Below are 26,647 nucleotides of genomic sequence, written 5' to 3'. Positions count from 1 at the left end.
CATATAACAAAAACAAAATTCTATTGCGAAAATCGGGCATTATTTTACTATTATGACCTAGATGTTTCGTAGAAGACTCTTCAAAGTGATATTTAAAAGGTTCACCTACATCACAAAATTAATACTTGTATATCATCTAACTGTGTCGAATATCATTTTTTATTTTAAAATAGTATTTGGTTTTTTTTCTTGTTGATTAAAGAAATGCACTATTGATTTAAGATAACATTCTCAAACCAGGAAATTTACTTCTTACCGTCTGAAAGGTTGAGTAGATTCAACTTTGTGGTTTTCATTATAAATTTTACAAAAATAACTGAATGCTTAATTGTAGTATATCATTGTGATATTTTTTGTATTATTCAGAAAAAGGTTGTACTAAAGTTCAATAAAATATCGTATTGTTCAGATTACACTATTTTGTGGAAGATTTTCTTATGACCTTAAAAAGTATAATCCAGTTGTTTAAAAATGAACCAACTTTGTTCGATTTTTCAAAACCCATACACTTAAACGTCAATTATGTCATACTTTATAGCATTGTAAACAATTTTACCATTTTGTGGAACATTTTTTTATTCCTATATACTGATGATATGTGTATGGGGAAACAATGCTGTATAAGTTAAGTGGATCAAATAAGGCATAATCCTAAAATAATCTTTATAATACTAAATCATTGAAGTTGAACATTACAATAAGAATTGGACATATTAACATCTTACATCTTTGAAAGTGTAGTTTAATCCCCATGTTAAACAGGAAACCTGTAGGAGAAACAAAGAAGAAAAGTGTAACACGTGTTGTTTCCTGATCATATAAAACTCGTCAAAGATTAGCGCACTACAGACGAGCTGACGTCCAGTGGCAACGATGCCTAAGGGGTTGTTCGTTCTCCTCTTGGTCATTGTGATAGCAGGTATGACTTGATAACATTACAAATCTTTTGATATTCCCGTTGCCTACCAAAGCAGTTGCGTTGCTACTCTGGCCCATTGACACATTCCGACTTATTTTTTAATTTTTTTTCTTAAAGGTAACTAATAATCATAAATCGGTACGGAAAATATTAACGATGCATGACCTGGCAAATTCAAGAGTAAACTGGATATACTTGAAAAAGGAAATTATACTACCCGTTCATATTATAATTACCAGTAATAATTAACTATAATAAATGTGGAAGCATAAGCGCGCTTTGAAACCTGGTTAAACCAAACATTCTTTGAATTCTGTTGTCTCGAGATGTATTTTATGATTCATCGGTATTTTGTTGCCGATATTTATCTTAAATTATAAATAGTACTAATATACATCATGTACATCAGTTTTTTTTTTCATCTATATATCCATTTGTTTTGTTACAGTTGCTTTGACGGAGGCAAGACACAGGCGAGGTAAGTCAAACACTGTTAAAGACATTATGGTTCATCGGGTACCAATAATGTGGTTTAATCTACCCACTAATTCAAATTTCTACAAACTATTTACTGAGCAACTTTTCAATATCTAAATATAGTTTGAGATATTTACGTCCTGTAAAATATCATAATTATTTCAAACATTTCCAAATTCCATGTTTATTATTACAAGTCCGACTAAATGTGATATTTTTTTATTCATTTTTTTTTTTTTGTATTTTTTACTTTATAGGTGGAAGAAAAGGGGGTTATCGTCATGTCGGTAAGTTGATCAAGTTGTTTTATATTGATATCGGCTGGAGTAAACAAATATTGTTCATATAAACAGTATTCACTTTGCGGTTTATAACATGTGTAAACTGGTCCAAACCAGGAAAATCACGTATAACCTGTTCAATAGATAAAATCCCTTTCAATTTTTTTTTCTAATGGATTCAAATTCGAATATTACGAATTAGTTCGACGAAATTCGATATCAAAACACTTTTTTGATCGGGACTAATGGCGGACCGATCGACGTTAATGGTCTCCGAATTATACGAAATAAATACGTATGTTGAAGGATAATTGTGTAACAAGTCAAATTCAGCTTTAAAAAATTTCTCTTTCTTTGATAATTGTTTTAACATTTTTTTATGAAAGGAAAATAATGTATGAAAAATAAGCATAAGTCCTGTTAAAATATTGAATATTAAATGAGCATTTGTTTATAGTCGACACCAAGGGCTTCTGAAATAACAATTTAGACTTTAAGATAATACATTTAAATGCTTAAAATAGTACTACTACCTTCGTTTTAGCCCGTCGAGTCTATAGAGGCAGAGTAGTAGGTAAGTTTCGTTGTACATATTTGCAATACAAACACCTAAACGTACCGTTGCCTGTTAACCAGTTTACAGGAAATGAATTTGTCAACTTGTCAAGAGCTAGACCAAGTTTGTTTTTTTGCTATGCTGACTGACCTAAGACATCAGCATAGTTAGTAATATGCCTAGAATTTTATCCACGAACTACATTTGGTGCTAAGTGCTGCACGTAGCGCTATCGGAAAATGCAAATAGCTTGCATAGCCGAGGAGTTTGAAAGAATTTACGTCACTTTATATAATAATCTGATTGTCAAATGACGTTTAATTTAAATAATGCCAGGAATGTCGAGCTGTTGGCTGAACGGACGTCTACAGCTGCATTGAGCATGATATTTATCATGTTTTTTTTCACATAAGTATACATTTGTGACTGTTATACAGAAACGTTTAAAAACGGTACTTTTCATGCCCTCGTGCATAGGGGTGAGCAATGATAATTTCTTATGGAGGGATAGGCATTATGTATGAGGGGAACACAGACAGCGGGTTTAAAGGTTATTTATTTGCAATGTACAATAAATTGTTTATTAAATTTTACTTGAAAACAACAGTTTGGAAGTTAAAGAATTTTACAATATGACATTAGAGTTGGTCCTATAATGATAAACTGAAGAAATATCAAATAGAGAATAGTGGTTTATCTATTGCGGAAAAGGGAGTGGTATATAGTGTAAACGGGAACTTCAGACATGCAGATAATCACATTTTGATGAAAGTAACATCAGTAATTAATTTTAACATTAATTTTGTTAATTCGTATATAAGGTAAATTTTAGTATAATGGAACCAGAAACACTTTTATGAATGATTTTTGTTCTTTTCATGATTAAAGCTATACAATTTCCATAACTTTTTAACATAAACTAATAGAACAAGACCGTGAAAAATCCAACAAAATGTTTTATGTCTTGTGTCGTACTTTTGTGTGGTCATTACATGAATATCATACTGTTAACGTGGCAATTGTTCTCTAAGAAAGATACATCTTATTTTTTAATTCTAATTTAGGACGTAGGGTTTACAGAGGAAGGGTGATTGGTAAGTAATTTGTTGATAAATATCAACAGGTTTTTTTGTTTTGTTTTTTTTTTGTTTTTTTTTTTTTTTTTTTTTGTTAATTTATGCCCACGCGCACTACATTAACATCGTTAAACATTAAATCATCTTCCGGTAAGTCGTAATTACAAATCTGAAAAAGGACTTATCCCCAAAGATGCTGACTACAAATGGGGTCATTTTCAAATGAAACGATTTCAGTAAGTCTTGGAATATTTGCTATGAGGTTTTTTTGTTTTTGTTTTTGTTTTTGTTTTTGTTTTTTTTTGTTTTTGTGTTTTTTACTCGCAAATTTTGTCTGTATCCAATGGATATCACTTCTCAAAGTGCCAGATAATTGACAAGACTATTTTGTTAAAATTGACAAATTGTTCACAAAAATTAAAATATATGAGCAAAAGACCTGCTACAGCTTACTATGACGTAATTACTATGTAGTCTTTACTGTTGTGGTTTAGGGCGCCGGCGAGTGTATAGAACACGAAAAATATTCTGTGGTGTGCGTCGTCGGCGAAGGGTGTACTGGAAGAGACCATTGCATATAGTTTACAGAAAAAGGAGATATCGCAAGGTGTACAGAAAGCGGAGACATCGTAAGGTGTATAGAAAGAGGAGATATCGCAAGGTGTACAGAAAGAGAAGATATCGTAAGGTGTACAGAAAAAGGAGATATCGTAAGGTTTACAGGAAAAGGAGATATCGTAAGGTGTACAGAAAAAGAAGATATCGTAAGGTTTACAGAAAAAAGAGATATCGTAAGGTTTACAGAAGGAGGAGATACCGCAAAGTATATAGGTGGAGAAAGAGTTTAACGAAAAGAAAATATCGGAGAGGATATAGAAAGAGGAGATACAATAGGAAATACCGTATATTTTATAAAAGAAGGGGCTTCCGGGTCAGGCGTTGGAGACTTAAACGCAAAAGATATCCTGGTAGACGAAACAAATATGTGCCTAAGAGAAGAATCCGCATTAGGAAAAGTAAGAAGCATGATAAAAGATAACCATATTAAACAACATATAATTACAAACGTTATTTTGAAATTTTATGCGACATTTGATTGCCGTTTGTAAAAGAGAACAGGTTGTCGTAGTGTTAGCCATTTTTCTGTTTTAAAGTTATATTACGTACTGCATAACTATATTCTCAAGTTTGCATATGAGACGGACATTTTATACGATTTTGTAATAGTAGCGAAAGGTCGCTTTTAGACTTAAAGACAAAATTCCATTAATGCTAAAGTTTCATTATATGACATTTCATTACTCTAATTTGTAGGCATTGGCAATCGTAAAACATTGAACCATTACATTACATGTTTTGAAATTTATTGGATTTTGGTACATTTGTGCTACAGGAAAAGCTGTACACTAGGACACTACATACAAGTTTGTTTCATTTCAGGGGTTCAGATACCAGACTCTGCAGTCGACAACGATAACCTTGGAGATAGTGACGTCGACCTTACCGACAATGTGAATAACATTGATAATACAAACACTGATGTAAATACAAAACCATCAGGCAACGTGGACATAGATGATGTTAACGATGCTACAGATAATGACGTTGACAATCATGGTGGTTCACACGTGACACATACCACAGTTGTCAACTACGACTACTCGACATACCTGTCTGTATACCATGGATTTAAAGTTGTAAAGAACAGATTTACCTACCGTGGGCAATGTAAGAAAAAGTTTCTTTGATGCTTTTATATATTTTGTTCATGTTTTGTTATATAGAACCATGCATGCTACAGATTAATTACTTATTTTTTTTACATTTAAGTGAAATAAGAGAAAACCTATTTATTTTCATAAACTTAAAAATGAAACAATCTGTGTGAACCTTTTTTTTCCCTAAATTGTTTATATTTCTGTTTTCACTTAGAGACAGAATTTTCTTCAACCGTGGAAATTTGCATTATTTTGTACGGGATAATTTTATATTTCAATTTTTTTTAAACTGTTTTGGAATATAAAACCTACTCCATTTTATCCCTGTACATTGGTTCGTCACAATCATTTGTTAAATGTTAGTATCCTAAAAACATTTAAGGCCTCCTTGGATAACAATAAACTATTTGCTGCGGGCGTCTAAGATTTCCAGACTAAGCACTCGAATGTTCTATTCTTAATTTGTCAAGATTATTTGCAAGAAAACTTTTATCAACCGCTTTTTTACATAATTATGTATTTCGCATATTTACATATTTCAGCGTACAGAATTACTTGTAGCCGAACCAAATTCTTCAAGAGCTGGTGTCAGTGTTACTCAAAGCATAGTGATGTCCAATTTTGTTTCAATGATCTGAAGGATTTATCTCTCTTTACAACGTGCTCAAGCAGATCAGGTATGTATTAATACGGTTGCTTCAAAAACAACCATTCAATAATGTATTAAACAAACATTTCAAAATGTCTATGTTTGAAACACCACGCGAGTGACAAAAACTTAGTACTTTTGACATCAAGCTGAGAATGACAAGTAAAAGAATTTTAAAAAATCAACGATAAAATGCAGACTTTATGTCTATTTTGTACGTTTTGTGAAAACTTTCCCGGAACCCTTTTTACCGCTACATAAAATAGTTGCCACTATTAAAAGAAGATATATATAGTTACTTTGGGAAGAAATTTGTTTAACTGAGAATATTAGATATAACCATTCTTTCTATTAAACGTCGGTATAATTCTATAAGGTAAGAAATCAAATGTGTAAAAAGGCTTTGTTTTACAGCATCTCAGAGAAATTTGTATTAGGATAGGTACAAGCATAGATTGAAGTTTCTATAAAATAGCCACAAAAGCAATATTTTGCAGTCAAGTTATGTAGATATGGAATCAATCTTCGTGAAATGATGGTATTTGCAATATTTTTCTCAACACTTTTAAGTGCATTTGATGGTTTTTTTTTACAGTAGGTACCCACACGACCATTTCAGAGTCAAATGAGGTCAGTGACGAACCAGAAACTGAAATCAAGGATTACAGAAAATAGACTTTGGTTTAAGTTAGGGAAGTTTATTCCTAATAAAAGTGATAAAATATCGTTTGCCTTTCAGTGAAGATTTATTCAAAAGGTGTATGTAATCACCGTCCTATATAACCAATAGTGTTTACAATGTGTATTGAATATATTTCATCAATTAAGAAGTGCTAAAATAATTTTTAAATCTATCACAGTTAAGAATATATTCACTTAGAGAAGGGAGTGTTTTAAATGTGTCACTGGAACCAGTATGGTTTTGAATCGTAGATTTACGGTTATTGTTTTTGAAAATTGCTTCGACTTCGTGGTCTATTCAGGCGTACAGTACAAGCTACGTCGACCTCGTGGTCCATTCAGGCGTACAATACAAGCTACTTCGACCTCGTGGTCCATTCAGGCGTACAATACAAGCTACTTCAACCTCGTGGCCAATTAAGGCGTACAAAACAAGCTACTTCGACCTCGTTATCCATTCAGGCGTGCAATACAAGCCACATCAATCTCGTGATCCATATAGGCGTACAATTCAAGCTACTTCGACCTCGTGGTCAATTCAGACGTACAATTGCAGAACTGTAGACATTCGACCTCGAGGTCCATTCAGGCGTACAATACAAGCTACGTCGACCTCGTGGTCCATTCAGGCCTACAATACAAGGTACTTCGACCTCGTGGTCCATTCAGGCGTACAGTACAAGCTACGTCGACCTCGTGGTTCGTTCAGGCGTACAATACAAGCTACGTTGACCTCGTGATCCATATAGGCGTACAATTGTAGAACTGTAGACATTCGACCTCATGGTCCATTCAGGCGTACAATACAAGCTACGTCGACCTCGTGGTCCATTCAGGCGTACAATAAAAGCTACTTCGACCTTGTGGTCCAGTCAGGCGTACAATACAAGCTACTTCGATCTCGTGGTCCAATCAGGCGTACAATACAGGTACTTCGACCTCGAGATCCATTTAGGCGTACAGTACAAGCTACGTCGACTTCGTGATCCATATAGGCGTACAATTGTAGAACTGTAGACGTTCGACCTCGTGGTCCATTCAGGCGTACAATACAAGGTTCGTCGACCTCGTGGTCCATTCAGGCGTACAATACAAGCCACATCAATCTCGTGATCCATATAGGCGTACAATACAAGCTACTTCGACCTCGTGGTCAATTCAGACGTACAATTGCAGAACTATAGACATTCGAGCTCGAGGTCCATTCAGGCGTACAATACAAGCTACGTCGACCTCGTGGTCCATTCAGGCCTACAATACAAGGTACTTCGACCTCGTGGTCCATTCAGGCGTACAGTACAAGCTACGTCGACCTCGTGGTTCGTTCAGGCGTACAATACAAGCTACGTTGACCTCGTGATCCATATAGGCGTACAATTGTAGAACTGTAGACATTCGACCTCATGGTCCATTCAGGCGTACAATACAAGCTACGTCGACCTCGTGGTCCATTCAGGCGTACAATAAAAGCTACTTCGACCTTGTGGTCCATTCAGGCGTACAATACAAGCTACTTCGATCTCGTGGTCCATTCAGGCGTACAATACAAGGTACTTCGACCTCGAGATCCATTTAGGCGTACAGTACAAGCTACGTCGACTTCGTGATCCATATAGGCGTACAATTGTAGAACTGTAGACGTTCGACCTCGTGGTCCATTCAGGCGTACAATACAAGGTTCGTCGACCTCGTGGTCCATTCAGGCGTACAATACAAGCTATTTCAACCTCGTGGTCAATTCAGGCGTACAATACAAGCTACTTCGACCTCGTGGTCCATTCAGGCGTACAATACAAGCTATTTCAACCTCGTGGTCCATTCAGGCGTACAATACAAGGTTCGTCGACCTCGTGGTCCAATCAGGCGTACAATACAAGGTACTTCGACCTCGAGGTCCATTTAGGCGTACAGTACAAGCTACGTCGAGTTCGTGATCCATATAGGCGTACAATTGTAGAACTGTAGACATTCGACCTCGTGGTCCATTCAGGCGTACAATACAAGATATTTTGACCTCGTGATCCATTCAGACGTACAATACGAGCTACGTCGACCTCATGATGGATATAGGCGTACAATTGTAGAACTGTAGACATTCGACCTCGTGGTCTATTCAGGCGTACAATACAAGGTACTTCAACCTCGTGGTCCATTCAGGCGTACAATACAAGCTACTTCGACCTCGTAGTTCATTCAGGCGTACAATACAAGCTACTTCGACATCGTGGTCCATTCAGGCGTACAATACAAGCTATTTCAACCTCGTGGTCAATTCAGGCGTACAATACAAGCTACGTCGACCTCGTGATCCATTCAGGCGTACAATACAAGCTACGTCGACCTCATGATCCATATACGCGTACAATACAAGCTACTTCGACCTCGTGATCCATTCAGGCGTACAATACAAGCTACGTCGATCTCATGATCAATATAGGCGTACAACTGTAGAACTGTAGACATTCGACCTCGTGGTCCATTCAGGCGTACAATACAAGTTACGTCGACCTCGTGATCCATATAGGCGTACAATACAAGCTACTTCGACCTCGTGGTCCATTCAGGCGTACAATTGTAGAACTGTAGACATTCGACGTCGTGGTCTATTCAGGCGTACAATACAAGCTACTTCGACCTTGTGGTTCATTCAGTCATACAATACAAGCTACATCGACCTCGTGGTCTATTCAAGCATACAATATAATCTACTTCAAAAATAGCATAAGAGGCTAGTGTTTTCATAATTAAAGATGTATATGCGTAATCAAGGGAACAAATTCTAGCGAAAATCAAAAGAATGTACTCCGGAAACAAATACCAGACAGGGGAAACAAACACACACACAAAGAACATAAAATAACCAAAATAATACGTACAAAGAAATAAAAGTAAATAACCAACTTGGGCTCGACTAAAACTCGAAGCATTGAACAGGTGCTCAATTTATATTATTAGTATATTGTGCATCCAAATAGACCACCAACTAACACCATTACTAAGATCTTCTATTGGAGTGAGACGGAGAGATGTTTTACTAATGTTAGTCCTAGCATCTTTCCAATTTTGTCTATGATCTTTCTGGTTTAATAGACATCATTGCGAATACTGCGGCAGACATTCACGCTAGAATGGAACATAGACATAGAATTGTTAAAGCGAGATAAGGTAGAATGTAATGAAGAATTGGACGACGGTCAATATTCGCGATACCCGTCTTTCTTAACATAACTCTTAACTGCGTTCAATGGTTAAACTGAAATGCGGAAAGAATGGCCGGCCAAGTCACCGACAAATGATTTAACACAAGCATTAAGTACATTGATTCAAAATAAAAAGCAAACGCAAAAGATGCTAAAACCATTAAAAATAAGGTCAAATGAAGATTCAAGTTGATCTGTTATGCTAAAAGCAAAACAACATGTAAAACATCAAGCGACATCGAAATAAGACGTTTATGATTATTTATCAATATCAAAAGGTTTAAAATCAATTGCGAACCCGAGAACTCATAATGGTCATTCTTATCTTATAAAACTTTTTTTCTGTACTAGCAAGAAAAATGCAATATTTATTTAGATTTAAATAAAACCAAAACTCTGGTTATAAAAAACTACACTTATCACATTTACCAGTCACAACGTTCCGAGACAATTTGTTAAACCGCAAAATGTAAAAAATGACCGCTTTGACTTAAAAAAAAATCAAGAAATCATTGACGCAATTTTATCTACAATGTACATGACAATGGTGCTATAGATGATACTTTCTGGAGTGGTGAGTTATCAAAATATTTTGCATTTGAAGTATCTATTTCCTTTAACACAAATACCCCGATTGAGCATACTAGAAGTAGTTAAAATTGACACGGAAGGATTTAATGACGACGGCATGATATCACCTGGTCATCCAATAATATTTCAATTGGGTTTTATGGCAGAATAAAACTTACAAATACCAGTAGTAGTTTTTCCTCCTCTTCAGTTTCCTTTTAAGATTTCCCAAACAAGATACTTTACACAATTGTGCAAACAATATATGTAGTGATGCAATAAGCAAAGATAAAATAATTTTTGGAACAAGTCTGGGAAGACGGGGATGATGTATTATCTCAGAATAATCTCTTATCTACAAAATGAAGTTTAAATTAAAGATAGAAATAATAGTTATAATGTGGAAACCTGTGATCTGTACAGTAGGGCACTAATAAACTTCTTAAACAGGGATACGTTTCAGCCTTTGTTAACATTATCACTACATATTTTTTTTTCGGTTCTCATCACAATTTCATTGGCCGATATGGAGTTTCTATCTCACCGATGAAACAAGAATTTTTTTATTTTTTATTTTTTTTATTATATTTTTTTTTTATTATTATTATTTTTTTTTTTTGACAGCAATACATTTTTTCCAGAAACTATAAATCATCCAATACTTTTTTTTATACTACAGATGCTAAATACATTTTTAATATATCTTATGTTTTAAATATATTTTTTCAGTTTTAGAAAAAAATAAGTTTGTGGCCTCTCCTTTTAAATCTTTGATACATTACCATAAAAATCTTATAACAGTAGGCTTATACCATTTGATAAATACCAGGAGTCTATACTTTCAATAAAACTTTGTACAACAATGAATGTTCTAAATTTTATATTTTGCGTACATTAAAATGGAAGTTTAAAAGTCTCTCTCCGTTTATTATCATTAAATTCTAATAGATCGCCCCCATCTTGTCTGTCCATTTTGAATAATATTTTGTCTGAATACCTGATAAATATCTCATGCACCCTTTATCTTTTTATAATAGTTTGTATAAATGATGAAAGAAAGGGGCATTGAAGTTTATTTGCCAATCTAGATGCTCTTATACTTCATAATGTTTACTGGGATATTAATCTTATTATGTAATTCTTGAATGAAAAGAAATCTTCCATCCTTATTCACTGTATCATTAACAAAAATATTTTTTTCGTAAACCATTCTCTATAAAATATAGGTTTATTTTCAACAATAATATTCTTATTCATTTATATTGGTATAGATAATAAATAATTCCAATTTGTATTGTCGTCTCTTTCCGAACAAAAATTGCAATGCACTAAATACATCATATCAAAAGTTATTTCTTATACTTGATAACATTTTGGTAGTATAGTTATTTCCTAATTTATGTAACTTTTCTTTATCCAATACGGTAGTGATATTATTTAACCATTTACATTCTAAATTAAATACTTTTTTATCCATATGCAATTAAATGCAGTAATACAAGAATTGACATCTATCATCCTTAGCCATCACGCATATAATCCATACATAAAACTCCGTACTTAATTCTGTGTACTGGAGAATTCCTAATAAAACAAAGAAAAGTATCTATTTCTTTTCCTAGAAATATATACTGTAGGATTAGTCAATGTCAAAAACAAAGAAAGGAAGCATAATTGCTTTCACTGCAGATAGTTTTCCAGTAACTGTCAAGTTCTTTTTGGAGCAGGTTGTGACAAGGTTTTTTATTTGAAGTAGTAGTCTATATTTATATTTTATAGCCAATATTTTAGATCTACGTTAAAGTTGATACCAAAAAGTCTAAAATTATTTGGACCACATGACAAATTACTGTCATGACATAATATTTCTTTACTTTACTATACTTCTTGTTCCCAATCCATACCATTTGTTTTTTTTTTTAAATCAATATTAAGCCAAGATAGTTTAGCATACCAATCCAGTTCTCCCATAGCTCCTCTAAGAGAATTCATTCTTCCATTTAAAATAAGAGAAGTGAGTTTTGGTTACATATGCTCTACTGGGTTACTTCTATACCTTGAATCCTACTATATCCCTTATCTATATATAGTTTTATAAACAAACCATATGCTAAAAGAGCTAATTCTGATTTATCAACTGATTCAAACATAAGTCTGGATATATTAGGGTTGACTAACTTTCAGAAAGGTTTATATGACATTAAATAACATCCCTCAGGGATGTTACCACAAAAAGTGATTAAAAGGAAGTGACAAAAATCTTGATAGAACTGTTGATCTTGAAACTATTGTTGCAGGGATAGTGAAAAAACTATATAGTATGTTTGAATCCACTCTTGAAAAAAAACTGCATGATAAAATTACAAAACTTCAGATTGAAATGCAGGAGAAGGTTGATGCTTTATCAATTGAAAATGAACATCTTACAAGAAAATTAGAACAACTCGAGGCAAATAAAAACCATATGAAAAAGGAACTGAAAGAAACATCTAAAATTGCAAAGATTGCAAACGCAAGCAGTAACTGCAATGAGCAATATTCGAAGGAAAACATTATTGAAGTGTACAACTTCCCTTCGCGTTAGAAACGAGATCTTCGTCATGATTATATTGAAATGGTAAAATCGTATTTGAAAGTGACACTCAAAGATAGAGATAGTGTAGCAATCCACCGCCTTCTTGATGATCTAGTAGTTATGTATTATATTTATTTCACACTAAAAAGTACAATAATTTTGATATATTTGTACATTGTAACATTAGGAACTAAGATTTTAGAAAATACAATTTCTGTTTGGTTAGATTTTGCAAAAAAATGATGGAAACATTCTTACATTTAACTGTTTCTAATTTTATAAAATATCTTAACCATTTTAATTAAGGTATATTTAATTAAATTCTTTCTTTTGTATATTTTATGCAAATCTTTTTCATTCTCATTATATATTTGTGAATGTTATGAAAAGGGAATAATGTTTTATACAGTGTTCGCTTGTCTGATGATTTTTGTTATGACTTTTGACTCAAAAACATCAATTAGTAAAATTGTATTTGATAGTTTGAGGAAACCTTTATGGGTACATTGAAAATTCTATCAGTTATGTGTAAAAGTCTTGGAGAAAGTAACAAGTGACGAGATGTATTTAATTATCTCTTATCAAAGACAAGTAATATATATATATTATATCAAGCATACACGTTTCATTGCTGATTATAAAAATCGTATTATATCCATGTGGAGTTATGATAACTTTTTTATATATTCATCTAATTCAAGAGGAGTGGTAATTCTTCTCAATAATAACTATGAATGTAAAGTTGTTTTGTTTTAAGGACAAAAAAATCTTAATGCTAACTACTAGCACTAGATATAGTTGTAGATAAAGAATGATTAACATCATTATCTGTATATGGTCCCAATATACAGATGATCCTCACTTTTTCCATCAATTAATTTATTAATGATCTGGGAAATGCAAACTTCATACAGTGTGGTGATTTTAACCTAGCCATTGAAAAAAATGGATTATTGTAACCGTTTGCAATTAAATAGCCCAAAAGCAAGAGATAACATGTTAGAAATTATTCAGCAGTTTAGTCTTGTTGACCCCTTTAGAGATTTATTTCCTAGTATAAAGAGGTACACACGGAAAAACAAAACTATATTGCAACATTTGACGGATAGTTTTGACAGCTTTCAAAATTCGAGATTCCAGCTACAGATCTGGCCATTCAATAATTAATTTAGAATTAGATTTGGAAGTTTAATGACTATTTGTTATTTGATCAAGAATACAGTAATTTGTTTAAAGAAAAAGGATATTATTTTTCTAGAATTTGATGATGGACATTAGGGGTGAAAACATATCGTATGCTTATTATCAGAAAAACGAAAATTAGAGAAAGAAAAAGAAATACTTGAAACAAATTTAGATGAGGTAAAAGATTTGGAAGATAAGAAATTAGAATAAGACAATATTGGAAAAGAGAAAATGAAAGCGAAAGTAATAAGATCAAGGCTTCAGTGGATTGAAGAAGGTAGAAAGTACACAAAATATTTTTGTGTTTTGGAATCAAGAATCTTTACCAATAAATGTATATCCGAGAGTGAAAAAGACAGTGGTACTATTGTAATGAATCAGTTTGATATAGTAAAGGAGAATAAACTTTTCTATGAAAAACATGTATGTAAGTAGTGATAATCTTATAAACAGATGTATTGAAAATACATTAAAATGCGATTTACAAGATTTTCAGAAGCGGAGATTAATGTAACTGAACGTGGTTTAACATTACAAAAAATGAAAAATAACAAATGATTAAGATGGCTATTTTCTACTGAGTTTTTTTTTCAATATTTCCGCAAGATAATAAGCCAAGACATTTTCGGAAAAATTGGCGCCTTATTAAAGAGTAATCAAGGGAATCAAGGTTATAGCGGTAATCAAAAGAATGAAATCCAGAGACAAAGACCAGACGTGGAAAACAGACACACACAACAAAGAAAATAAAGTAACTAAAATCATACATACAAAGTAACAAAAGCAACTCGGACTCCGCTAAAAACTGGGAGAATGGACCAGGACACAGGTAGAATAAGCGTCCTCTGCTTTTCTAGAAACACCCGCCGAGTTGCTCATAAAAAGTTGTCTGGGGTAGACAAACCAGGAAAGGAAAACTATGACCCGTTGAATAAATCAGTTTTCATGGTTCAGATGGATACACCATAACGATCCACGAGTTCATGATGACGACCATAAAACTTCTGTAGTGATGAATTCAATCTTGTAGCAACATAACCCTGTTCCAGAAGCCTATTTGTTAGAGTATACAGTATATGAAATAGGGTCTGGAGGTATTGCAATTAGAATTAAACAAGTTTTTACATATATAGTTGATATTGCCCCATGTTTTATAGCGGTTTTTATCTATATTTGTTTTGACTATTTTAGATAATTATTCCACTATTTTAGCATCATTTGACGAGATATTTTGGGTCTTAAAAATCCTTTATTGCAAATCGTCGTTTCGATAAATTGCATGTGAAATAAATTTTATATTTCATTCTCTGATTTGCTCACGACGAAAAGTCACAACACGAATATCAGGCCACAGATAAAAAATTTTCCTATTCATGTTGAAAATAGCAATGCATTATTGAAAATAACTATGTTATAAATAAGGTGATAAATTGTGAATAAACAATATATAACTACTCCTGCCAAGAATGCTTTAAGTTGTGAGCATATATTGGTTATTCACAATTAATTATCCTAATAGTATTCAGAAATGTCATAAACCTATACAAATTGATATGAATTCAATAATAAATCAAAATTTTTAGATACTGGGCGATAAGTTTTCACAGAAATCAACACTAGTTTAGGAAAATTAAGTTTTAATTCATTTTTTCTATAAAGTCTATATTTTTGTTAAGTTTAGCCTTTACCGGTGGCGGATTTCTAATACCGCCCTCTATGAATGTACTTTGTAAACTTAGTTTCCTTCATGAATGCTTAACTTCATAATTGTATGTAAATTCTTTTATGCCTTGCAAAGGGAAATGTTCATCCTTATTAAAAACTAAGTAGTTTTAAGTATTGTACAACATTTTGTATTTGCCGTTACTATTCCAAATCCATTTCAATAAAATTGTAGTGACCGAATATTTCTAATACTTGTAGTTTTGATGTTATTGCCATTCATTAATATGGTCAGAGCTAGTTTCAGTAAGTGTGAGCGTTCTTTAAGTGGATGTCGCATTTTTCTATATTGCGTATGTTGAAATATTCCATGGAGAATATTCGATGTATTATTTATTGAATTTTGTGGCATGTTATATATAATTAGTATGTTATATGCAATTTATTTTTAAACTTACTTTAAAGGGGATGGTTAAGGTCTTATAAAACTAGTTCAATCCAAATAAATGTTAAACGTGTCTGTCCACAGTCAAAGGATGTTTGGTCATTAATGTATTATTATGTCGTTATCTTTAATTAAATCTTTAATTTAAGTTTTACTTTGAGTATTTTCATCGGTTTGTTACAATGAATTTTATTTTTTTGTCGGAGCTTTTCAGAGCTTATATAAAGATGTGTTTACACTTGTTGACGACTTTTTTGTGATCTCTAAAAGTATTTATTTTTGGTATTTAGGTTATTCAGGCATTTAGGTCCTTTGACAGAGAAATGCATACACATCTTTATAAAATGATTTGAATGAAAAGAGATCAAATTTAACTATTTTGGTTGGTAAAATTCGTCCTACTGCTGAATGATTAAATGTAAGAAAAATTAAATAATAGTTCCTGCTATTGTTTCCCTTGTACATGTAAGTTATTTACAATTTTTCTTCAATAAGTAAAGTCTCAAATCGATTGAAGGGCATTTATAGGCCATATTAAGTTTAAGAATGGCTGTACGCTTTCTCCCATCTTATGCATTCATTTAAAATGTATTATATTTGAATTTACCATATACCAAAGCATTTATAAATACACACCAGCCAACAATATTGCTTATTTTTTCAAACTCTTGCACTAAAGATTACGTTCGTTACGTTCAAGCATTGTTTACACCCACAATGCTTGTTCATATATATTTTTCTTCCTATATAACGATGTTATAAGTATAAGTATAAGTAAAAACAAATAATTCGCGTGTTCAACCTAACAAAAATAAAAATATTCATTTTGCTACAAATATACACTGAATTTGTACATTTGCAATAACAACAATGACTAGAATAGTGTAACACAATAAGACAGGAAAGTATTCTATAATCCTCATGTCCAAAAAGAAAACTCGTAGTAAAAACAAATTTGAATTAGTAACATATGCACAATATATTGCATATAAAGAATGGACTTCCTCAATGATCTACAGACGTGTTGACGTCCAGTGGCCACGATGCCCAGGGGATTTTTCGTTCTCCTGCTGGTGATTGTGGTAGCAGGTTTGTTCTGAATTTATTTCGTAAATTAAAAGTCTTTATTATACTTATCATGTATTTCTTACATCTAGCTAAAATAAAATACCAAAAAGATATCATTATTATGGATAAGTACATTACATATCGGTCCTTGAATCAACACCATACTTCAATATCAAACCAGGGAGCTCTGCGCGAGGACTGAAATGAGTCGGAGGTTGATGACAGAAAGATATGAAACAATGTTATATTATTTTCAACACGTGCATTATTGTGTATTGGAATCAACAAAAAACTCTAAATAACTATTTGAAGTCTTATTTGAATGCAATTTCTTCATTTATAAATATATTATTTTATTGATTATAAGAAGGTTACCATTGGCGACAGGCTTATATCGATTACTTTCTGTACCAATGGAGTTACCATTGGCAACAGACTTATATCGATAACTTTCTGTACCAATGGAGTTACCATTGGCGACAGGCTTATATCGATTACTTTCTGTACCAATGGAGTTACCATTGGCGACAGGCTTATATCGATTACTTTTCCGTTTGACGATGGGAAAATGAACAGTTACATCGGCGTTTTTGTTATCAATTTCTAATTTGTGATAATGCTAAAATAAAATTTGCGTATCTATAAGAACAAAAACGTGTGTGTATTCTATTAAATAAAGTTGAGGATGTCATTAAGATTTATAAGACCCTGAATTTGATCTGTTTAACATAGAGAAAGGTACACTAGTTTTAAGTATTTCATTTTCCTAATGCGTTAAAACCTTAGTATATTCTAGAGTTACCAACTAAGTTGATATAGTAAAGAACCATTTTACATAAAAGTATGAATTTCGTTGATTTACAGTTGTTCTGTCAGAGGCAAGACACAGACGAGGTATGTGCAAGGTTACTTTCTCGCCAATATTTGGTGCCTGTATTCAATGTACACAGGCAAATATTTTTAGCGTGAAATTCATGTTAATCGAGCTTCACATGAAATAAACATGATTTTCATGTGAAATTCACTAAACACGAATTTTATGTGAACATTTCGTGTGAATTTCATGTGAAGCTCCATTCACCCGAATTTCTCGTGAACTCTGTCACTTAGTTTATTTGCTCAATTCATATTTTGGTGAAAATCATGTGCAATTCGTTTGAAAATCATGTGAAATAATTTTGCCTGTGTATGGCGGAATATGTCCTTTAATGTTCGTTCATATTAAGGATTGTGATTATTGGTTGATATATAATTGTTAGGCAAAGGTCTGTGGTAAGTAACGAGCATCATGATCACTGACCTTATTCATTTTGTAGATCATCTAAGAGCATCTCCTAATAAAAAAAACAAAACATTCAAATATTTTCAACACTTGTTCTAGTTTTCTACTTAAGTCAATATGAGTAGCTCAATTTTATGCATAATTTCCTGTCTACGATCGATTAATAATACCCTCTTTACGTGTTCCGTGGAATCATATCTTTACATCAAATATTTTAATACAATCTCCTACATAGAGTGTATGTATGTTATCTATTATAAATCTCTGACCCTTCTGCCACACTCACTACTGAAACCCGCCTCTTACCGGATATTACCAAGCTCCGAAACAACGTCTGATGTTCGAAATTAACTCTAGACTCTGCAGCCAGCCCTCTTAGAAAATGCAAGAATCTTGCAAAATCGGGAAAAAAGTGAAGGATTTTACGCGACGTTTTCTGATTCTCATATGACATCCTATTTTAAAAAAGATGTCTGAGAAGGCCTTCCGCAGCGGTCAGTAACAGACTAAAGGACTGTCTGCCGCTGCTTTAAGAGACGGAGTGTTGAGCTTGGGAATTCACATGACTCTTCGTATAATACAACAGAGTCGATTTGTTATGATAAGGCGTTACCGCTTTTTTATTTTTTACATTCTATATGGCAGCATCTGTAAACCAGTGAAGGGATATGTATGGAATTAGGAGGATATTTATTTAACCCATGATTATTCATTACCTTTTTTATTTTTTCCAATTTCCACGTTTCTTTACTAAAATTTTGTACCGTTACTTACTTCTTACAAAGAATTAAATGAAGCTAGAAATGTTAGCTAAAATGTTATTTCAATTTCCGATACATACGACTGCCGTCATAAATTAGTAGGTGGAAATGGGGTTTACTTTATTTCAGAATTTTAATCTTGATTAATTAGATTCATTTAATGTAATACTTCATTTTTTCCAGGAGGACGAAAGGGTGGTTTGTGGGGTAAGTTATCTCTAAATCAAGTATAATAATTTTGTGTTCATTAAAATATGATATAAGATAAAAACTAGATAATGTATTCTGTAAATAATTTATTAAGATATACAATGTTGTGTCTGTAAACTGAGATTGGTAATAGTTAGCAGACATGAAATGATGTGGTGTATTATGTAAAATCATCAATGATTGAATGAATACCTGTTTATATTATGTCCCTTTGAACACTTATTTACAATTTAACGTTTAAATAACATGTGATGTGCAAGAAATCATGACTGAAATATGTACTTACGTATTGTGTTTTTTGTTGTTTTAGGATGGAAACGTAAGTTCACTATTTATCTGAATTATTTTGTTTATGAACCTCTCTTGGGTTACACCATTTACTGCATTTTTCAAAAAAGATTCGGTACCCAAATGTCTGTAGGCCAAAGCCTCGATAATTATATCACCATTTATGGATAAAGCAAATAAATGGCCAAATCGATGTTTTGAAGCTAAACCTTTCATTCCTACTGCATAACATACATATTATGTTGAAGAAAATTTGGGTGAAAAAGAAGGATATGGATATGGATTCAAATTTTCCACAACCCGGATGGGAAAACAACACCCATACATATGTCATGCGTCGTTAGATAATTGTGTACCAAATACATGTCTACCAAACGAAAAAAACACCTAAAGCTATGCAAAAAAAATGAAAAATGACCTATCAAAATGCCCATCGCCATTCATTAGTATATACAGAGTAACGCCAACTCATTCCCATCCCAGGATAAACCTCTTTAAATATTTCAGGCTGTGCTTTACCGTTTGATACCTCTGAATTCGCGCACAAATATATACTTTGTTTTCTTTTCCTGACTTTTTTTTCTTCTAACAAAACATGATCAGGGGCGTAGCTAGGCCTATTTTAGTTGTACGCAAAATTACGGCGAGGGGTCTTGGGGGGTCGCTCAAGGCCCCCAGTGAGTCCGGCAAAGCAAAGCCCTGAGGGAAACTCCTGAATTTTAACGATTTTGGAGCCAGTGTTTCAGAGCCTATATTACGTTCATGGTATGCATTGTGATAAATAACCTTTATTTCATCTTTAAGATGTGTGTTTTTATTTTTGTTACTTTTTCCGAAAGTACGCAACTGCGTATTTGCGTATAGGCAGCTACGCCCCTGATGATTTAGACAATCATTCCCATTATTAAAAAGTTGATGTCATATGTTTAATGAATAATTTAAAATACGATATAAATAGATAAAAACGCATACTTCCTGCAATTGAATTAAACCATTAGATATGGTAACAACACATGATCTTTTTAATTATTTCCTTACATACTGTTCAAAGCTATTTTCTTTTTGTTATTTCTTTAAATAACCTGTAGTGATTGTTTTTATTACTCAATAACAATCATTATATATTCGTGTATAAAAAACAAACAATGCATTTTGTTAACTTCACCATTAGAGGGTTCGTTGATGGTAAGACTCTCTAATGATTAATATTTGTTTTGTTTTCAGGACGAAGAGTCTATGTAAAAAGGCGTAAGTTAAACAGTTATCATCCATCCATACAGCTATCAGACTTGTAGCTTTACTGCATTTGTGTAAAATAGTTAAATCAAACCATTTCACACGGATACGGATATGCCTTTCAATACAAAAAATACCATTTTTATATATTGCTAATTTCGATATGCTGTACACGTGCTTCAAGGAGTAATCTCTCATCAGCAGCATTAAAATCAAATATGTAGGAAGATCATAATTAAAATATTAGTTGTATAAAAAAAAGTACTCATAACCAAAACTATCGAAAGAGGAAGCCAAATCCATCACCGAGAGGTTCTACCATATGCATCACTGCAAGGAATGAAACCTCGATGTTTTGTATATTTTAGAATTTGGAATATTGCAAGATTTCATAAATAGGGTATATAAAATAGGATAAAAAGTAGCATATCGTTTGACCTGCCGGTTATCATGATTAATTTCAGCATGAACAAAACAGAAATAATAAATTATCTATCCTTTGTCTTTAAACACTTTCGTTTTGTTCTATGAGATCATATGAAGCTAAGTAGCTTTATTCACAGCGTCAATCATTTTAAGGCTTTTGTGCGCATTGTAATAAACAATATCAACTACAGTAACAGACCTTTCATATCAATTAAAATGGATTTTCAACCTTTGTTACACGAACACCTGCCTAAACCGTATCAGCTTTCAGGTTCAAACGGAATTCAATTTGGAAATGCTTCACTGTAGTTTTATTTTAGGTGGATGGTGGTTCGGTAAGTCTGATTATCAAAATTTAGTATATTATTATTTGGTTATAATTTTGCTTGTTTAGAGTCTACATAGCAGAAAATAAGCGTGAAAATAATTACTTATTCAATGTTATTCATCTGTGCAAAATGTACAGAGATCTACACGTAAATTTGTTTAATTGAAATTGAATGAAAAGCCTAGAAATTACACTAATCTATGGCCATTAGCTGTTCACAGATATAAATAAAAGTGACATTTTCACCTGGATTGTCGGCGGAATTAATGCAATAAATCAAAATACTTGCTTATATCTGCATTAAAACTTTCAGGGTAGGGTTGAAAGTTTTCAAATAACCTGAAGTCCTGTAGTGTTATTGTACCTTTTTAAGTCATTTGCGGGTAATTGTTAGAAAAGCATTTCCAACTTTTTTTTCATTATTTACTCATAGGGCGAAAAAAATGTGCATGGGGGAAACGACGTTATTATAGAAAGAAAGTTTACAAAAAGGTAGTTAAGAAGAAAGTATACAAAAAGGTTGTTAAGAAGAAACCAGTTCCTAATGTGTACAGAAATCGCAGAGTGTTCAAAACAAAGGTGTACAAGAATCTCAGAGTATACAGAAAAGGGAAATATCATAGAGGTAACAGGAGAAGGAGATATAGGAGAGTCTACAGAGAAAGGAGATATCGCAGGAGTAGAAGGAGGAGATATAATAGAGTATACAGAGAAAGGAGATATCGCAAGGGTAGCAGGAGAAGTGGATATAGTAGTGTCGACAGCCAAAGGCGATATCGGAGGCGTTATAGAAACAGAAGATATCGTAGAGTTTACAGAAGGAGATACAGTAGGAAATATCGTAAAAGGTACAGGAGACGAAGGGAAGACAAGATCAAGCGTTGGAGTAAAGAAGGTAAAAGGTATCATGGTAGACGACGAAAATATGTGAGAAGGAGGAGAATCCGCATTCGAAAAAGTAAGTGATAATGGGGCGGAGAAAGGTATTAGAAAGTAAGGACCGATTTGGCTTTTATAGTAGTGATAATTTCTGCTTGATCATTAAATATTCTTTTTTCATACTCAGATCTGTAAAGAATAAAATCACTGAACTTAAAAGCAAACATCAAAATAAATAGAATAAAATTGTTATCTTTGTGTAAGAGTTTATATAATATATGTTTGCTATAAAAGAATCAGGAAGTTGTATTTCTAGGCTTAGGCCAAATAAAATTGATTTGATGTAATCATCCCCTTCCGACCCTTAAAAACTGGGCATTTCAAAATCAGGATGTTTTTCGTGTCAGTTTCTAGTATTAAGATTTTATAATACAGAAATCCTTCAATTCTTGGTGACTAAACGATGTTTTATTTTTGACACTAACGTTTTCTACTAAGTATTTAGAACATATCTATACTTCAAACAGCTGAAATATCAGGTAAGAAATAAAAAATAATGAAATCCTCCCACCGCCCCATATTTCTTGTGAAGGTTAAATGAAAATCTTCCATTTAGGTTTACTTGATCATATTTGCCCGCATCGCTTCCGCTGATGTGCCATTCAAGAAACATTCGACACATGCCTTGCATAAAATTATTGCGGCCACAACTGAAGTCGTTTACTTTTAATGCTATTTTTAATTCACCATATGACGCTTCTGTGCCGGTACAATTTTTTTTTAATTAAACCATAATGGTATGACATCAATTATTTTTCTTTAGGGATTGAGGTACCGGACTCGTCAGAAGAAAATGACAGTCGGAGAGATGGTACTGTCGGCGCTAACAATGATGTCGACGATGACGATGACGACGTCGACCGTACTGACAGTTCAAGAAAGAGTAATGATAGAAGAATTGAACGCAACAATGTAAACGAAGTGTCCGAAAGCAACGTCGACGATTCGGGAAATGATGGGAAACGTGTGACGCATAGCACCATAACTACTTTCAATTACTCCACATATCGGTCTCGTTATAAAGGATTCAAATTGAATAAAAAAATGTTCACCTATAGTGGGAAATGTAAGCTATACATTAATTTATGTCTGAATAGAAACTTCAAATGTGTATAAGTTTTACTGAAACTGCTGGATGAACCAGATGGCAGCTGAAGTATCGTTATTGATTTCATAGGGTTTCCTACGTTTATTCAATGAAATGTTTGGTTGTATCTAAGACTATATCGTCTATCTGGATATAAGGGACAACTTTAATCGATCGGAATACACTAGGAACACTTCTCTTGAAATATCGGGGCACAAAATGTGATTAATTTTTCCAAAAATCTTCAAACCCAGAGGTAATGCTTAAATGTCTTCTTCCGGAATACAAACTTGGTGATTGCTTTACTTTCAAAATAATTATCTTGTTTATACATTTATTTTATCCATCTTTTTGTCAAGTATTCAAAACAGTTTAAAGTCTCTAAAACACTTTACTACGAGTTATTAATGCCACTGATGTTCTTGCATGACATTCAAATACCGACTGGAACTCAGTGTCTCTCCAATAATACTACTCATAATGTATAACTCTGGAATATTTGGCCAGATGTATTTTATTTAACAAATTTTGTCTGATCAGTCATTGTTTTACTGCATTGTTTTGCTGTAATTTAAACAATCCGTTCAATTTTAATGTTTATTTGTTGCTTTGACAATACTTATACATTTTCTTCACCAATTTTCTTGCACATATATTTTCTCAGCATATAGACTAGTATGCAGCCGAACCAAATTCTACAAGAGCTGGTGCCAGTGCTACATAAAGAACAGAGACATAGAATTCTGCTTCAATAATTTGAAGGATCTACATCTCTTTACTACTTGTTCAAGTTTCTCGGGTAGGCAAGCTTTTTTTTTGTTTTATGAGGGCACTAATCAGCATGAAAACATTTTATTATAACAAAAACGTCAAAAATCTGTTTGTCTTAACTGCAGGGTAGACTTTGTGCATACACAATACATACATGTACATACGCGAGGACTATTATTCAGTCCTGAACCCAATCTACCGGAACCTTATGTCACGCATGCTCATCGAAAATCCTGCAGTTACATTTGTAATTATAGTAATATAAGAAGCAAGTATAAAATTTCAGTTCTTATTTTATTTCTTTTGTTAAGAAAACCAAAAAGTTTCCATTTATCCTGTTTTCAGTTTAATTTGTATCGTTTTATTTTGGTTCTTTTTTCGTCTTTTCTCTAAAACACAAATGGATAAACCATTTTGTTCGCTTTTCATATGTATTAATTGCATTTCACGTTATATTGTAAAATGGTTTACGGTGAAAATCCCGAATTTTCGTATGATGCGATTTGTTTTGAAAACGACATTAAGGCCACCGAGGTTATTTACCAACCTAGTATACAAACTGATTTTTATCATAGATTTTCAGTTGCAAAAACATTATATCAGTATTTCTTGTGCAAAAGTTATTGTATATCTGCCTATATATTTGTTTTGTTTTGTTTTCTTTTTTGTTTTGTTTTGTTTTGTTTTGTTTTTTGTTTTTTTGTTTTTGTTTTTTGTTTTTTGTTTTTGTTTTTGTTTGGTTTTTTTTCTTTGTTTTTAGGACTTTTTGATAAAACTAATGATAATTCATATTGTTTGATCTCTTACAAAGCAACATTTCCTTTAAGCACAGCAAAGCCAAGAATACAAAATTTTCATTATTCTAATAAAAAATGGATAACATGTCATATTGCAGAATGTGATGTTTTTTCCCTTGCAGGAAATACTCATACAACTATTTCAGAGTCTAACGAAGTTGATAAAGACCCAGATACTGAAACCAAGGACTATAAAAATTAAGGTTAGACTAATATTTCTTAGAGTAGGGCTTAAATGCATGTTTCGAGAACAAACTTTGACGAACTCACAATTAGAAACGAACAACTACATATCGATAATTCCATATACTAAATCAATGTTAAGTTAAATGACGTCATAGGTTGCTTTCAACGACGCCTTGAATGCTGATTGATAATTTTACTATTACTAGTTCATTATCGTTCTTAATGATTTACATCTCGATAAGTCTGAGTTAATATATTCGATAATAATACACACACACATAGTAACATAATAACACGGTTTGCGAATAAAACATCTTAAGTATGAGTCGCAGTTAGTATTGATATCTTGAAAAAGTTGAAAAGTATATATTATAATTATTTGTGGTAAAGTGGCATATGATTGAATGGGTTAAAAAAGTTTTGATAAAAAATGACAGTTGTATCAGTCAAGATTGTAATATAACATTGACTTCGCAAAGTTTGATGCCTACAAAAGTTTATAATTGTCATATCGGTACCTGGGTGGATCTTCTCGGTTGCTTTATTAAATTGTATGTATGATATTATTTTTTTTCTGCTTCAGCCTCACCAGATCAGAGAATACATAGTCAAGTTACAATAAATGTTGAAACATACATGTGTTCTAATTTGTAAGGCAGCAAAATATATTTATTTTCGAATTTTCAGAGCAAAGGTAATCGAACAACAAAAAGATGAATAAACTTATTTTATCATTATGTTAGATACAAATGAAGGGTAATGACAAAGTAACCGAACTAATAAAATCAAGGTAATAGTCAAAAGGAATAGTCAACAAGAAAGTCCGTATAAGAAATGACAATATTATGGTACAAACCGGAAATTTGGAAACCACCGCAATAGTCCGGACTTCGTACAGGCAAAACTGATAAGTATATATGGAGGATTAAACCAGGTTTTATAGCGCGGTAAACCTACCGCTTTCCTTAAGCAATGATGGAGCAATTAGAAGTCAGAATAGTCGCTACTAGCTCTGATATGCCTTACCAACTGAGAAATATAAACACCATTTGTAGGCGAAGCTGTTATAGTTGCATGTTTATTCCCGTCAGGCATGTTCTGACCGAAGTTGATTGGTCTAGCGCAACAAGCAAGCAATTTAAAAAATAATAATTATAAATGAATCTACCACATGAAAAGTATATTATTCGAAGTCTTGATTGAAAGGTGATGTGAATACAAATTCAATAAATCTAGGCGATTTTTTTACAGATGATTTCAACTATCAACAGAAA

At 32.7% G+C, this 26,647-nt stretch overlaps 2 protein-coding genes and 1 long non-coding RNA gene across 3 annotated transcripts; all 3 read left to right on the top strand.

The window, feature by feature from the left end:
- Positions 1 to 797: 797 nt before the first annotated feature.
- Positions 798 to 6,401, top strand: LOC148603676 (uncharacterized). The gene is made up of 9 exons (XM_088553346.1): positions 798 to 919; positions 1,368 to 1,397; positions 1,654 to 1,683; positions 2,222 to 2,251; positions 3,298 to 3,327; positions 3,804 to 4,325; positions 4,750 to 5,037; positions 5,570 to 5,704; positions 6,272 to 6,401. The coding sequence occupies exons 1-9, from the start codon at positions 874 to 876 to the stop codon at positions 6,349 to 6,351; spliced, it is 1,191 nt and encodes a 396-aa protein (XP_088409472.1). The 5' UTR covers positions 798 to 873; the 3' UTR covers positions 6,352 to 6,401.
- A 10,589-nt stretch (positions 6,402 to 16,990) lies between these two features.
- Positions 16,991 to 19,313, top strand: LOC148603675 (uncharacterized). The gene is made up of 3 exons (XR_015916670.1): positions 16,991 to 17,083; positions 17,927 to 17,956; positions 19,289 to 19,313. It is a non-coding gene; the product is annotated as an uncharacterized LOC148603675 (long non-coding RNA).
- A 227-nt stretch (positions 19,314 to 19,540) lies between these two features.
- LOC148603674 (uncharacterized) lies at positions 19,541 to 26,008 on the top strand. The gene is made up of 8 exons (XM_088553097.1): positions 19,541 to 19,634; positions 20,828 to 20,851; positions 21,586 to 21,600; positions 22,027 to 22,551; positions 23,296 to 23,598; positions 24,284 to 24,418; positions 25,310 to 25,390; positions 25,957 to 26,008. The coding sequence occupies exons 1-7, from the start codon at positions 19,592 to 19,594 to the stop codon at positions 25,387 to 25,389; spliced, it is 1,125 nt and encodes a 374-aa protein (XP_088409223.1). The 5' UTR covers positions 19,541 to 19,591; the 3' UTR covers position 25,390; positions 25,957 to 26,008.
- Positions 26,009 to 26,647: the final 639 nt, after the last annotated feature.

Source organism: Perna viridis, chromosome 11, assembly GCF_037379345.1.
Source record: "Perna viridis isolate PV_CMFRI_1.1 ecotype Kerala chromosome 11, ASM3737934v1, whole genome shotgun sequence".
In the NCBI taxonomy this organism is placed as follows: Eukaryota; Metazoa; Mollusca; class Bivalvia; order Mytilida; family Mytilidae; genus Perna; species Perna viridis.
The sequence above is the reverse complement of the archived record's forward strand: the minus strand, read 5'-3'. Positions and strand labels throughout refer to the sequence as shown.

Excerpts from the sequence above, each read along its gene's own strand:
- LOC148603676 (XM_088553346.1), top strand. The coding sequence starts at position 874 with ATGCCTAAGGGGTTGTTCGTTCTCCTCTTGGTCATTGTGATAGCAG. Across the intron at positions 1,398-1,653 it reads GGAGGCAAGACACAGGCGAG|GTGGAAGAAAAGGGGGTTAT; the intron begins GTAAGTCAAACA and ends TTTACTTTATAG. Across the intron at positions 4,326-4,749 it reads AAGAATCCGCATTAGGAAAA|GGGTTCAGATACCAGACTCT; the intron begins GTAAGAAGCATG and ends GTTTCATTTCAG.
- LOC148603674 (XM_088553097.1), top strand. The coding sequence starts at position 19,592 with ATGTACTTACGTATTGTGTTTTTTGTTGTTTTAGGATGGAAAC. Across the intron at positions 22,552-23,295 it reads GAGAATCCGCATTCGAAAAA|GGATTGAGGTACCGGACTCG; the intron begins GTAAGTGATAAT and ends ATTTTTCTTTAG. Across the intron at positions 24,419-25,309 it reads TACTTGTTCAAGTTTCTCGG|GAAATACTCATACAACTATT; the intron begins GTAGGCAAGCTT and ends TTTCCCTTGCAG.